The 15,731-nt window shown below is 35.6% G+C and overlaps 1 protein-coding gene across 6 annotated transcripts in view; it reads left to right on the forward strand.

Annotated features, from left to right (window-relative positions):
- Positions 1-15,731, forward strand: part of WDR17 (WD repeat domain 17) — a 65,744-nt gene that overhangs the window by 42,105 nt on the left and 7,908 nt on the right. For all 6 annotated transcript variants that reach the window (XR_011919956.1, XM_072406075.1, XM_072406074.1 and 3 more), the window contains 10 exons: positions 1,131-1,333; positions 2,125-2,274; positions 5,093-5,223; positions 6,796-6,921; positions 9,399-9,554; positions 11,082-11,146; positions 11,758-11,890; positions 13,104-13,192; positions 13,298-13,397; positions 14,917-15,056. Coding sequence is in view for 5 of the 6 variants with exons in the window: in XM_072406075.1 (XP_072262176.1) it covers positions 1,131-1,333; positions 2,125-2,274; positions 5,093-5,223; positions 6,796-6,921; positions 9,399-9,554; positions 11,082-11,146; positions 11,758-11,890; positions 13,104-13,192; positions 13,298-13,397; positions 14,917-15,056 (1,293 nt within the window). In the remaining variant the exon portion in view is untranslated. The remainder of the gene's footprint in view (positions 1-1,130; positions 1,334-2,124; positions 2,275-5,092; positions 5,224-6,795; positions 6,922-9,398; positions 9,555-11,081; positions 11,147-11,757; positions 11,891-13,103; positions 13,193-13,297; positions 13,398-14,916; positions 15,057-15,731) is intronic.

The following is a 15,731-nucleotide window of genomic DNA, read 5'->3' on the forward strand; positions in this document are numbered from 1 at the left end:
AAAAAATCTAAAATTTAAAGATACTGTAACTCATCATGTTTGGACTTTGGACCAGCATATAAGAACTTATTGTTAATATTGTTATTATTAGTATTATTATTAATAATAATAATAAAAATAATAATATTATAATAATAATAATAATAAACAGCATTTATATAGCACCAACATATTACTCAGCGCTGTACATTAAATAGGGGTTGCAAATTACACATAGATACAGACAATGACACAGGAGGAAGAGAGGACCCTGGCCCGAAGAGGTTTCAATCTACAACTTACAATAAAGGTTACACACACACACAGCCATGCAATTTATATATAGTTTCTCTATAGTTTCTTAAAATTGGAATTTCATGTTACTGACATGCACATGGCAAGAAATGACACTCATTCCCCTTAGAAATAGTGTCATTAGGGTACCATGGGAGAATTTAAAAGTGAAACAACTTTAACCCTCCAGGGGCAGTCTCCTGTCTTGGGAGGGAGGTGGTGGCATAAGGTAGCCGCCCTGGGGAAGAAAAAAGTTCAGATCACAGCTTTTCATTATTTACTAAGCTTGGTGAACTTTCACACTGCTGTCTGAACAGTTTTTAGTGAGTTAACCTCATTGAAATAAACATTTTGGTAGACTGATGTACAGTTTTTTGTTCTTTATATCTCATACTGTTGGCTCTTCCAAGTATTGCATACACATGAAAATAAAATGGTAAGTTTTTGAGACGGGTTTGATCTTTCCATTGCTCTGTTTTTGTCCCTAAGAGGAGGCTACAAACCAACATCCCTACCTTAGTCACCGTCTTATAACATAACTGTAACATGTCTAATACCAATTTGGAGGAAAGCCTATTTACTTATCTATATGTTTTAATGACATCATATCACTTGTTTTTCATAATTGTGGATTAAGTAAAAATGTGGTTTTACAAAATGGGTGATCCAGCAAACCTGGAATTGATCTGGTCCAAAATTGAAAACATTTGCTAACAAATAGCTAATGACTATTAGGAAATCCATTCCAGGTTTGCTGGATTACCCAGCTTCACTGATGAAAGAATATCATCTCTAGCCTTGAAGAGCTTTAATAATTCAGAGCCTATGTGTTAATGAAACTGTGTTGTTGTTTTCAGAACTGTAAGAATCTGGGATTACACACAAGATGCTTGTATAAATGTTCTGAGTGGCCACACAGCTCCAGTCCGAGGACTGATGTGGAATACAGAGATCCCATACCTTCTAATATCTGGCAGTTGGGATTACACTATTCGAGTGTGGGATACAAGAGATGGAACATGTCTGGACACTGTATATGACCATGGGGCAGATGTATATGGTAAGTTGATTTTTATATCATAATATCTGGGCCATTTTAGCTTTAGGTATATGATCAGTTTTGTTTTCTCTTTTTGTAACAGTAAATCACCCTTCATTTATTGCAATCCATCACACATTCACTTTACTTATTTGGGTACTTACCTTTAATGGGATATTATAAATTTACATTGTGATTGTAAACCCACACCCAGTAATGCACTTCTTTCTGCACAGTAATCACAGTTTCCATTTTTGTTGAATAATCTCCTTCACTTTGTTTTAGCTAAAGGAGCTAAAGCTTTGGTAAATTGTTTCAGATTGTTGCTATTAACAGATGCATGATTTGTCAGACATGTTTAGAAATAATTTACCAACTATGCATAGAGGATTTATTGGTGAAAACTAAAACTCCGACTTTTTTATTTGGGTACTGGAGAAAAGGTGACAATCTTGTTTGCAGTGATAACTATATGTGTTCTCAACGCAGATAAGAGTAATCATCATAAAACTTTAGATACTAACTCAGCTTGCTCACTGTACATTTATTTGGGCTGATCTACTATACAGTAGGTGCTGAGAATCTTCATTCAATGTTAGTGTTAATATTCACTTGAATTTTGCAATTATATGAAAATATTCTACAATAATCCAATGAATGATTATTCAAAGTAAACAGAAATTTTCTTTTTATGTAATTAGATAATTAAAGTAAATATTCACAATTTTTGAATATAAAAAAAAAAATTCTGAACTCCTTTAGAAAACTAATATCATTGTATGTGTATAAACCCTTCATTCATTGCTTTGCAGGTTTAACATGCCATCCTAATCGACCATTCACCATGGCATCCTGTTCCCGGGACTCCACTGTTCGCCTTTGGTCTCTAACTCCATTGATTTCACCCTTACAAACAAATATCCTGGCAGACCGTCCTTGGGAAGAAATTATTGGTAACACAGGTATGTTTCTGAATTTTTAATGATAGATGTTATATAGCATGTGACAAAAACAAGCAGTTATTATTATTATTATTATTATTATTATTATTATTAATAAACAGGATTTTTATAGCGCCAACATATTACGCAGCGCTGTACATTAAATAGGGATTGCAAATGACAGACTAATAGAGACAGCGATACAGGAGGAGAGAACCCTGCCCCGAAAAGCTTATAATCTAGTAGGTGGGGGGAATTGCACACACAATAGGATGGGTTAATAGTTAACTTAAGACAGAAGAAGTATAAGAAGTATATAATATATGCATTTTTGTTTTTTATGTAATACAGTAATTAAAAGATTTACAATGTAATATTAATATTATTCTCATAAGAAAGTCATATGAGTTTTAGGTTCATAATGATGCAGTTCTTGTGATACCTCACAAAAGGAGGTTTAATTAATAAAGCACTGGATAATACAGTTACTTGTAGCAACCAACAGGAACTAATCTTCTAAGTAATATGACAAAAGTGAATTGATATCTGATTGGTTGGTATGGAGTTCTGCACTCTGCACCTGCACCTTCACATCATCAGTGCTCTGTTTATCAATTTATGAATCAGCCTTTCTGATTTCATAATTCCTTTTACAAACAACTGCTATGCTTGCTATGTTAACAATTCTCTTAGCAGAATTGTTCTGCCTTTATAAGTGATGTAGGAAGGAGGTACTGTAAAAAGAAATAAGGATTGATAAGTGACATCTTATCCTTAAAAACACCTGAAGACAAAACACCTTTTTGGAAGGTGGACTTCTCTCATGTATTGTATTCTTGGTTCTTGTCCTGGTTCTATTCTGGTCCTGCCTGGTTCTTATATGGACACATAACAGTTAAAACTGTCAATAATAATTTATACTCTTCTTCAGTGTATGAAATGTCTACTATATATTCATTTGCTTGGCATGTTTATCTATCTACCTCTAATAATAAATGATGAAACAATGGATAAAATATAGTAATTTATAAACAACACTTCATGTGCCTTGGTGATAACCATTATTTTATCATTGTATTTAATATATTCACCATTAAATTGAAAAATACAGTATACACCATCTGTTCACAATGTAAAACATTTCCTCTCTCTGGTGAAGTGCAGAACATGATTCTAGTCTATGACATTAGGCAGTGTGCATATTCCCCAGTAAGTAATGATCCTGTCTGCTTTTTGGGGTTTTTTCGGGGGGTTCTAAAAATGTTTTGCTTAACAAAGGTAAGGTGACCAGCTTAAGCATGTCATTATTAGAAAATACAGACCTGGCAAAGGTTTGGTCACCTTAGATAAAGGCCTCATAAAACCCTACCCATAATTCCAGGGCCAACCTTTCTAAGTAAAAGTGTCCCTGGATCGCAGAATGAGAAAGGCTGTAATATATCAATGAGACAATACATTAGGAAGATCAGTGAACTTCATAGGCAATCTCAGTTGCCTAATCCTTATAAGGAATTCCTGACATCACAGGATGTAACACAAACCAGCTTTATAAAAAACGAATTATCTCAAATTCATTAAAAAGCTGCTAGACTCATAGAAACTGAACAGTTTAAAGTCAAAATAAACATGCAAAGTCAAAGTGCGAAATCCAATCTATAAATGAGGTGAGAAGTTTCTGAGAACTGTGATAATCAGCTTTAAGTTTGGTGAGAAGTAGCTTTATAAATAGTTCTCTTGTTTCTGGATGTGACGGTCACGATGGAATAAATCAAAGGCTTATTGTTTTCAAAATGTTCATTTCACTGAGCCAAACTTTTCTTTCATTGATACATTGGGTTTGAGAGGTGGTGCACACAATGTGCACAGATGGATGATGAAGTTTAAAGTAGGGGTAACCAGCACTGTAGAAAAACCACTCAGTGAGAGACAACTTATTGTGTTATACCATGTTGTGGTTAAGAAGCCCCATCATTTTAAAACACTTTAGGTTACAACACACCTCCAGCATTTTTCCCTTTAGTGTACCACATTATATAGATTGGGGTGGTGCTTTTTTATACATGTCTATATACAACACACTGTTATCATTGTGAATTCTTACTTAAAATGTTTATATATTTATACCCTAGATATATCACAGAGATCACATTGTCAGAGCCTCTCTTTGCATCATTGAAGGCTTGTTTATTGCTACACATGATGTAGCAATAAAAAGGAATTAGATTGCAAAACTGGTAAAAAATAGGAGTGACTCATGATTGGGAGTAAGGGAGAATTATATAGCATGTATATATAGCATTATATATGTTATCCCAACATTTTAATGTAGTTAGAGTAAGGGGGGAAGTGTCCGGACCCAAAGCTCTAAATTGCTTAGGAAGCCACATAACTACGTTTAAATTAACCATACATGGATCTGATTCTAAAGTAACCCAACCCTAAGATAAACTATCATACTTCCAGTTAAAAATGTTTATATATTTATATCCTAGATATATCACAGATATCACATTGTCAGCGCCTCTCTTTGCATCATTGAAGGCTTGTTAGGGGCCTTGAGACAGTGAGGGTGGTGCACTAGGGAGGGAGGTCATAGTCTGGAGATAGATATTAGGAATTCCTTAAAACAAACAAAACTGCACACTGTTGTTCCAAGATGTGGATCTTATAAAGCCTTTCATTTCTTTTCAGCCTGGAGCTGCAGACCTTGGTCTTGTGTTGGCTGTGATTCAGTTATTGTGTGACTTTTGGTCACATATTAACAGTGTCTTTTTCTTTTTTTTTTCTTTTTTGACTTTTGGTTATTATGTTGTGAAAATATATTTCTTTTCTCTTGTAGACCGTGCCATGGAGCCTGGCGCTCCACCATTACTGTGTGGAAAAGTGTCCCGTGATATCAAACAAGAAGTAGATAAACTGACTGGCAACCTTAGAGGAAAGAAATTGAGATGGTTTTCAGAATGTCTCTCTGTAAGTGATAAGAAAATGATGGAGAATTACACTATTAATGTCAGAACAGTTTTATCAGTGTTTCTGGATTCTCTATGTAATTTTGGAAAGAATAATGTCGAAGTAAACATATAAACAATGTTACCTCTAATTATTAATTACTATGTATATATATATATATATATATATATATACAGAATGGCAGATCTCTTCCATTATTACATTTTACAAGAGAAGTTGCAGCTGCAGTACCCTCTCCCCCTACCAGCATCTTTTCTGGTCCGCACTTTCAGTGCTAAATTTAGGATTGGGGACCTTGTATATAAAAGTATTCCCCCTTTTTGATACATTTTACGCTCTCCAACACAAGTCATATATGTGACAGGTAACAGCCTAATACACACAGAGACATATGTGTGCAACAAAATACCATATCCAGCCCCCACTGGGCTAAACACGTTGGCTACATCACACTCAAACGGTCATACTTCCTAAATCTAATAGGAAGTATAATATAGTGTATTATTCTAATCCTGTGAAGTTGTAACAGGACTGGGGATATGATATGTTACTAATTTATAACTATATGTATGTATCATTCGTAAATCAATACATAATTAATCTATCCAAACACTACTAGCCCCAAAACCTCTTTCTTTTTTGCATTTGTACCTATTCATTATTTACAAGAGGTGGATGTAGATATTACAACAGTAAGGGAGAGAATCAGCTCCTTCCTGAACTAACATTTTATACATATAAAATTGAACAATCACTCTTTAACTAGGATCAAAGCCAGTTTCATCTGCTTCAATCTCTTCTACAACACGTACCAGAACTCAACTGTTCTTTTGTAGGTGAGAGAACATTCATGTGTCAACATGTTTCTCATTTAGAAAAAAATTACTCATAAAAGTTGTACCCCAGCCAGCAGTGGATGTTCACCCTGCAAAATGATTTATCACTTAGATTAGTAAATAGGATTAAGGTGTGTCCACTAGGAATACCCAGTCTTTTAAAACAGAAAAAAAAAATCACTAGCTCATGATTGGATGGGTAGCACTTTTGGCTAAAACTTTGCAAGTTACTAGAAAAGGGGATAACCCTGCAACGTAGTCTGTTGTGTTTAGGTCACTATAGTTAGTTTTTTTAAATAATAGACAATCCAGTCTTCTTTCTACAAAAGACTCACAGCAGTGTGTCATTGAGCTGTTAGGGGGGACTTAATCTTCTGTGCAGGTAGATATAATGTCATTTTTTATTAATAATATTCATATTTTTCATATAGTATTGATAAAAGTTCCTCATAGCAATGCATGGGCCTCACATTTCTTTTTGATTTACAGTAGCTTGCCTTTTAGCCCCAAACATAGTTAGAATTCAATAATATGATTTGCCCTTCTGTAGACCACAGTGAGGTTTACTGAAACATATGTGAACTTGTCCAAGTAAACAAAATTAGGTACAAGTATAATTCTGTTTTATTATCAAACTTGGTGTGTTCATTTATTAATTGGAAAGAGATACTATTCTTTATTCTTTATAAAAGCAGACTTCTGATAATTGTTCTGTGAACTCTTTCCCCTCTCTTAGCCTCCAGGAGGCAGTAAAAATGTATGGGACTTGGTAGCGGTGTTAAAGGGTCAAGATGACAGCCTTCTGCCACAGAACTACTGTAAGGGGATTATGCATATGAAGCATCTTGTCAGATTTAAGACAGTAAGTATGCAAATACATTTTACATCCTCTTCAGTAAATCTTTACAACGATTTTCATTTTTTAGTATTCTTTTTTAATTATTTAATCTTTTTTTTTTATTTATATACATACATATTTACAGACAACACTAATCACAACAGTACAAAAGTAATACAAAGTGTTTCATAACAATACAATCTTTTATCATGTTTAACAGTCCTTAAGACAAAGTTATGCTTCAACATACAAATAGTGCTCAAAGATGAAAATATATGAACCCTATTTACAAATAAATTCTAATCTCAAAATATTCCAATAATCAGTAATACTTATACCGTGAAAAAAAAAAATAAAAAAAAAATTCACAAATACATGCACTTAATACTCATAGAAGGAGAAAATACTTTATCATAGGGGTAACCAACTTTTACATCCCATTTTATCCAGGTGAAGCAATTTTACTTAAAGACTTAATTCAGCTAATCTGTTCTTGATTAACCTCCCTAGCGGTAATCCTGAGTGTGACTCGGGGTGGATTTTACCTGCAAATAGCGGTAATCCCGAGTCACACTCGGGGTAGCTTTTAAATAAAAAAAAAAACTTACCTTGCTCCATTGTCGTCCCCCGTCTTCCTGCTGGTCCCCGCAGGTCCTCGATCTCCAGCCGGTGAATGCAGCAACAATCTCAGGGGTTTCCCGGTGACATTGGTGGCAGCGGGTGGATCTGCGGGAAATTTAAATAATTTTGTATTGGATTCAATACAAAATAGCTGTATTGAGACCGCTAGGGAGGTTAATAATACTGAGGTTTTGAATATTATCTTTAAATTGTATCCAAGGGGCCCATATAGCATTAAATTTTGTGGACAAGTCTCGACTGTCATGCTATCCTTCCTCTATTTCACAAATCTCCTCCACCAACTGAAACCAACACCTCATAGAGGGTTCCTTAGTATCCTTCCATGACCATGGAATCTGTGCCTTGGCTGCATTAAGGAGGACCAGTACTAGTGAACGTTTATATCTACTCAAAGAATTATCAGTGCAATGAAAAAGTTCTAACCACAGATTGAGCCCCGGAGAGACACCACCTATTTTTCAATCATCTGCAAAACCTTTCTCCAATATCTTTCAATCACTGGGCATTGCCACCATATGTGTGACATTCTACCTCCCATTCCACAACCTCTCCAACATAATGGGGATTCAATAGGGGTCAAATGCTTCAGTTGTACTGGTACATAGTACCAGTTTAAAATTACCTTCCTGTATTTTAGCACATACTGATTTCTTAAGAGCCAACCTTCTTCTGAGTTTCCAAGAGTGTGCTTTTAAATTCATCTTCCCATTTTGGTAAATATTCCAGGTACTCTGAAATATAAAGTTTATTTAACAGTCTATATAGCCGCGATATAGTGCAAGAGGGTTTGTCTTCGCTACATAACGCTACTCCTCCATAGGAGTTAAGTCATTGTTAGATCTTAAAGGACGGGGTAAAAACCTCACAAAATGGCACAATTGTAGGTAATGCCAGTCATGAATCGGCATCTGTACCTCCACAGGTACAAGTTGTACCCAAGGACAAACGGAGTTGCCTCTCCCCACATGATGTAGCAATAAAAAGGAATTAGACTGCAACCCTGGTAAAAAATAGGAGTGACTCATGATTGGGAGTAAGGGAGAATTATATAGCCGGCCTTGTTGTCTGCACAACATATCCCAACATTTTAATGTAGTTAGAGTAAGGGGGGAAGTGTCCGGACCCAAAGCTCTAAATTGCTTAGGAAGCCACATAACTACGTTTAAATTAACCATACATGGATCTGATTCTAAAGTAACCCAACCCTAAGATAAACTATCATACTTCCAGTTAAAAATCTTGTTCAATATGGAAGACCTGTAATTTTGTCCAAAATCCGGCTAACCCAACCCCCCCTCAGTTCCAAGACAAAAAAGTGTTTTAAATGAATCCTTGCTTTCCAAGGGTACCAGATAAATAAGGAGACCATACTATGGAGGCACTTATACATTTTTAGTATAAACACAATATTAAAATGTCATCTATCCTTTGATAGAAGAAGTCTGTATAAAAATTAAAGAACAAAATTATAATATAATACCTGTCTAAAATTCTGTTTCCAGTAGGCTTAGTTTACACTAATTCATTGATTTGTGTGCTTTGAGAAAATGATTCATAAAAATACAGTACAACGTAAGTTAAAGACAGTATGTCTTTTGAATTCTCCTATGAACAAAAAATCCTGCACATCAATTTAACACATAGAAAATTTCACATCTATACACTGCCAAACATTAGTAAAAACAGATATCAATGCTCATCAACCTAAAATTCAATTAACTGCTCAGTCTGGTCTCAGTCTATATTTCGCCATTTAGTATGATTGCAGTATAAAATATTCAGATAGTAAAAAACACGCAAGAAAAAAAAACATTTTTGGTAGCTAATAAATATTGAACATACGTATGTATCCCTGACAGTCTAAAGCCCAGGAACTTACAACAGTGAAGATGTCAAAGTTTGGTGGTGGCATTGGTGCTCCAAGCAAAGAAGAAAGGCTTAAAGAAGCTGCAGAGATCCATTTGAGACTGGGACAGATCCAAAGATATTGTGAATTATTAGTGGAACTTGGAGAGGTAAAAATTACAATTGTCATATCTTTTTTGGTTCTTTAAGTTTAGATCCTCTTTTTCCTCTTTAGGAGATAAAGGTGAAAGTTGGCTATTGAACTTTGACAATAAATAAAACTGCTGTCTTGTTTGTTTAGGCTGAACCTTTTGTAAAAGAATAAAACCAGCTGATGGGACTGATTATGACTGTTCCTTTAATGGTACATACCTTGGAGCTGAAAAGGTTTACTTTAAGGCAAAACAGAAAGTTCTTACTGTAGACAGGTATATAAATATTTTGGACCTGATTTGTTAAAGCTTTCCAAGGCTGGAGAGGATACTCTTTCTTCAGTGAAGGTGGGTGATCCAGCAAACTGGAATGAATTTCTTCAATGTAATGTGCTATTTGCTAACAAATGTTTTTAATCCAGGACTAGGTTCATTCTAGGGTTGCTGGATCACCCAGCTTCACTGATGAAAATGTATCCTCCCAACCTTATTAAATGAGGCCAAATGTGAGGAAAGGTTTTTGATGGGCAGAACATTCCTTGGTGTAAAGTCTATTGCAAGAATGAAAGCAGAATAATTGTCAGTGTTTAGGCAGGAACAAAAACCAACAATAATAAGTAAAAAAAAAGGATAAAAAAATAAACCATATTAATCAAATTAGATTTACTGAAATGTAAAGTAGGCTTCTGCAATAAATCCAGGGACATGTGTTTTGTTTGTGTCACTGCAGATACATTTTTCTGGTCAACATGGTATATGTAAAGTTAGGAATACAACCTTAGTGAATGTTTAGTGACATGTTTGCTACATTCACTGCTTTATAAATACATCTCTAAATCTAACATTATGCTGAACAGCCACAAAAAAAGTCAGTAAAAAGCAATGACAAGAGGGGTATTTCCAAAACCTTGCAAGTTAGCATAGATAAGAAAGCGAGGTCAGTGTGGTCCCTGGCAGTAAGATGACATTCAATAGTAGTCTAGGGAGTAGTGTGTACTCTACACATGGGGCCTGATTTTTTAAAGCTTTCCAAGACTGGGGAAGATAAACTATTATGGGATGATCCTGCAAACCTGGGTAGGATCTGGTCCAGAATTGAAAACATTTGCCAACTAATAGCAATTGATTTATAGGAAATCCATTCCAGATTTGCAGGATCACCCAATGTTCTCCAATTGTAGTCTATCTTTTCCAGTCTTGGAGAGCTTTAATAAATCAGGCCCATGGTATAATGACTTCTACACCTGTTCTCATAACTGTGTTTCCATTGTATATTTACTACCTTCCCATAATAATATACTGCATATAAATCATAATATTTTCAAAGTTAGAGGTTAAGAAGTTAAGCTTAGCTTAGAAGCTAAAAAAGAGTACAAAGAACTGTACAGTTGTATGCATATATTTGCAGAACAATTCCAAAACTTTTACCAACACATTCACTATAGTGTGAACAAGCCCTTAGATTTAGGCCAATTTAGTTTGCTGATGGTCAGAGCATGAAACTATTGCACACTATTAAAAATGATTGTTGTATTTTGTTTCCAGTGGGATAAGGCACTATCAGTGGCTCCTGGTGTTTCTATGAAATACTGGAAAAAATTAATGCAAAGGTGAGTGAACATTTGAGTCATCAGGCTGCTATAAGGGGAAAATGGTCAGAATGCTCAGAAATTTAAAAATGTGTATTCTGTAATCAATAGTATGGAAATAAAAATACACTCTAGCCATATTGCCCCAACTATGGCTACATGCTGTAACCATACCTACAGCAAGGCTACTAGTAATTTCAATATCAACAGAAGCCTTCATATTTAGTACTGCATTCTTTCAACAATAGTAAAATGGATTTAAAATGTAAAAGCCTCTTCTGCTCAGTGGGCCTGATTTTATAAAGCTCTCCAAGGCTGGAGATGTTATACTTTCATTAGTGAAGCTGGGTGATCCAGCTAACCTGAAATAGATCTGGTCCAGGATTAAAAAAATCTGCTTGCAAATAACAAATTACTTTTAGGAAATCTATTCTAGGTTTGCTGGTTCACCCAGCTTCACTGATAAAAGTGTATCCTCTCCAGCCTTGGAGAGCCTTTTTAAACCAGACCCATTGTCTCAGTGTGCCATAAAACACCATGATCTTTTAGTTAAATTTGATTTATTGTATTACAAATAATAAATATGTCTGAATTTGATATATTACTTTTTTCATTTTTATTATTTTTTTTAGAAGAGCTAGTCAACTAATTGAAGAGGAAAATGATGATGTCATTCCCTATTGTATAGCTACTGGGGATGTGAAAAGACTGGTACGTTTCTTTACCTCCAGAGGACAACTTAAAGAGGCCTTACTGGTGGCACAGGTATGTGTGTTTTCTGTTAATACTAGATCTTATCGAAGTTTGCTTGCCACAAATACCTATTCATAGTATGCTTCCTCAATTTTGACAAATCAACAGGTTAAAACATTTTTGTGTAACATTAAGTGTAAAAAACTTCATAACATACTATGCACAATTTTAAAGTTCCATTTACATTTCCCAAATATATAATTTTCCATCGTATTCAATATTTCCTTCTTAATTACCAGCATGAATAAAGCAGCTAAATAATATTAAAAAGGTAAAAAGAATCAAGTAATTAGCATTTATCAAAGTGCAGGTGGTACATTGTAGGCAGATATGTGTGTGCAGCTTGTAGTAGCTAATACTCCACTGGTAGTACTACTAAGAAGTATAAATACCATATCATTAGATTAAATGGCCCAAGGCAGAGGAGAATACACTTTCATCAGTGAAGCTGGGTGATACAGAAAGGATTTATTCAAAGTCATTTACAATTTGCTAGCAAATGTTTTGAATCCTGGACCAGATTCATTCAAGGTTTTCTGGATCGCCCAGCTTCATTGAGGAATCCTTGGAGAACTTTAATAAATCAGGCCCAATATGTTTGTTTTCTCTGTGCAACCTTTTTTGATGGAAGATATCTCGGTACATACATTTCCCATGCAAAAATCAGGGCTTATCTGTAGACTATACACTGAGAATTTCTGTTAGTAAAAAATAGGTCAGCCAAAGCATTGCAGTTGTAATTGGTGGTCATTGCTTAAGGATCGTGGATGCGTAGAGTCTTTTTTGTGTATGTCAAAGTGACTTTAGCAATAGTATCGCAAGTGATAATATTATTTGAAAAGTTTACGTATTTTCTGTAGTCTCACAGCTCAGGATTATAACTTTGCAGGATTGGCCACTTCACTCACATGCTGGCTTTTTTATGTTATGGCTTCATTTGGTGAGCTATCCTTACAAGAATCAATTCTGTTGTGGCCAATACACAAGTAAATGATGGTGTCATACCTCCCTGAGGAATCTGTTTTTGAACGATTGACACCTAATTGATTACCTTGTGGTTGAGAAAAAAAAACTGCTGGAAATGTTTTTCATTGGAGCCTCTAAGAGATATAAAAACAATATTCAGTCTATTCACCAATGCTCACTCAAAGATAAAAATAATAAAAGTACCTGTAAAAGTCAAGCTAAACTATTTCTACTGATTAACTTGCATATTTATTTCTAGGCAGCTTGTGAAGGCAACATACAGTCTGATCATGGTTCAGTATCCACTGCATCACCAACTGAAGGTAACAATGTGGAAGATTACACAGAGTAAGTCATCACATGTCCATCAGTTGCAGTTCAGACTGTACATTTACAGTAATTTGGTATAACAGCTTTGTGAATGATTGCCATGTTTTACTTTCCTCTGTATAGACTTCTTCATCGAGTGAGTACAGAACTGGCAGAGTGGTATTTTCAGGATGGACGTGCTGTACTTGCAGCGTGCTGTCATTTGGCAGTAGACAACATTGAAGTAAGAATCATTATGCTGTTGATGTAAAGCTTTGGCATCTAATTAATGAGGAAAAATAGCAGGTTTGTTTTTTATTTTTTTAAGATCATTTTATCTATAAAGCTGGATGCACACATGAAATACCACAATCTCAGGATCTTTCACGATCCTTTCCAAAGACAAAAGCTCGATGCATGAACGAAAGCTGTACATACAGCGCCATTCTGCTCTATAGAGAGGCGAAGGGGGGGGGGGGCGACAGAGCGGCACCCCACTGAGCTCTCTCCCTTCACTTTCATTACGATTGTTCCTGGTCTGTGGATCCGCCAGGGTGGACAATGGAACGACAGATGATGAGGCTGTACACGTGGCAGATTTTCATCTGATATCAACCATGAGGCGATTATCAGACGAGAATCTTCTGATGTGCATATGTAGCCTAAAGCTGCGTACACACGTCAGATTTTTCTCGCCCGACAATCGGCATTGGCCAGATATCGGGCGAGAATCAAAACAGTCGGCGTCGTTCATCGTCCGTGGATCCGTCCAGACTGATCCTAATGCAAGGAAAGGGGGACAGCAAGGTGCCGCTCCGTCGTTCTCCCCCTCCCCTCTCCATAGAGCAGAACGGTGCTGTATGTACAGCACCGTTCATGTATCGTGTAGTCCTTTGTCGTTGGAAAGGATCGTGAAAGATCCTTTCCAACAACAAAAATTGCACGTGTGTACGCAGCTTAAGTTAAAGAAATTAAAGAATTATTAACAAGATTTTTATATACAGACCAGCAGCACGTACTTAACTTTCCATTGGTAGTCCACTGCTCTGGTAAACCATCAGGAACAAGAAAGAAAGCCTTGTTTATGACCCCCACTCTCTTCCTACAAATGCCATCACATGGAGTGGGGTTCGCCATGTTGGGAGGTTCATGCTTCTCTATAACTGGTGTTTGGTACTGGATGTTTTCTTTTTCTCAGTATCCAGATGGAAGCAAGGGAGAGAGAGAATGTTGGTGATGTGCTGCTTGGGATGTGGGAGCATTAAAAAAACATTGCTTTTCTATTTATCAGCAAAGCACAGGCTTGTTTGAGGGTACCAAACAAAGCTGATACTTTACTTTCATGAAGAATTATTTTTGTATTTTTTTCCTCACAATCTAGGAAGCCTTAATAAAAAGTTTAGTAATACATATTTAAACTATAAATTATCTTAGTTTTATTAGGTTTCTTGTCTGTGGCTGTAAATGAAAGCTATCCACAACATAAATTGCTATATTATGCTGGGTGTAGATCTTAACTAATCATATTGGTGTTTTTATTAGAAATGACAATAAACTGATATACAGGGCAGTAGACCACAGACATAAAATATATCATTCCAGACATAACTTAAGTCCATGGTATATTCCAAAGCTGTCTCATTTAAATGTTCGGATAAGAACCTTCCAATGTATTTTCTATTCTTTAAATCTACAGCTGAATGTACTCTATTGTTGTATACAAATGACTTTCTAGTAATCCAGATGTGATTACTTTATTAAAGCTGGCCATGGCCAACCTCATTCGTGGCAATGAGCTGGAGTTGGGGGTTTGTGTTGGCACCGTCCTTGGAGAGAATGCTGCTCAAGCAACTCAATATGCACTGGAGCTACTGGCAAGGAAATGCATGACAGTAACAACATGGTGTGTATTACGGTACAGTACAGTGAGTGTGATCCTTGACTCTGTTACATACAAGCATTTTTTTTATAGAGGAGAGGTAGGATTCCTACACAGTTCTATAGAGTAAATAGCCCCATTCAACTACTGTTCTACTCCATATTATGGCAAGAACCACTCAACGAAGTAAAAAAAAACACAATAACAAAGAAGAAGTCAGTCAATATGGAAAAATGTTCAAACTTTAAATGTATCCTTAAGTGAAGTCACAAAAATCATTGAACACCATTTAAAACTGGCTTTTTTAAGGACCTCCACCAGGAAAAGAGAACCAAGATGCAGGGGAAAGTTCATTAGAGTTTCCAGCCTCAGAAACCACAAATTACCAAATTAATGTAGAAAACATTACCAATAAAGCTAAACCATTGAGTGAGAAAGTGTGTCCAAACTTTTATTTATGTGTACATACATCCAGATTTAATCATATATTCCAATATATTTGTGTAGTTTACAATTTTAGGCCGAAATTTGTTCACAGCAGATGAACTCACATTTGATTCAACATTTCTTGTTTTCTTTACATATCTAGACAGTTTAGAGGATTGTAATAACTTAGTAAAGAGAGCAATGGGGTAAATTTACATTGTAGTTATCAACATGAAAGTAAACTGAAAAAAGCATCACAATATTCACTTGTTG

Source organism: Pyxicephalus adspersus, chromosome 3 (genome assembly GCF_032062135.1).
Source record: "Pyxicephalus adspersus chromosome 3, UCB_Pads_2.0, whole genome shotgun sequence".
Classification (NCBI taxonomy): Eukaryota; Metazoa; Chordata; class Amphibia; order Anura; family Pyxicephalidae; genus Pyxicephalus; species Pyxicephalus adspersus.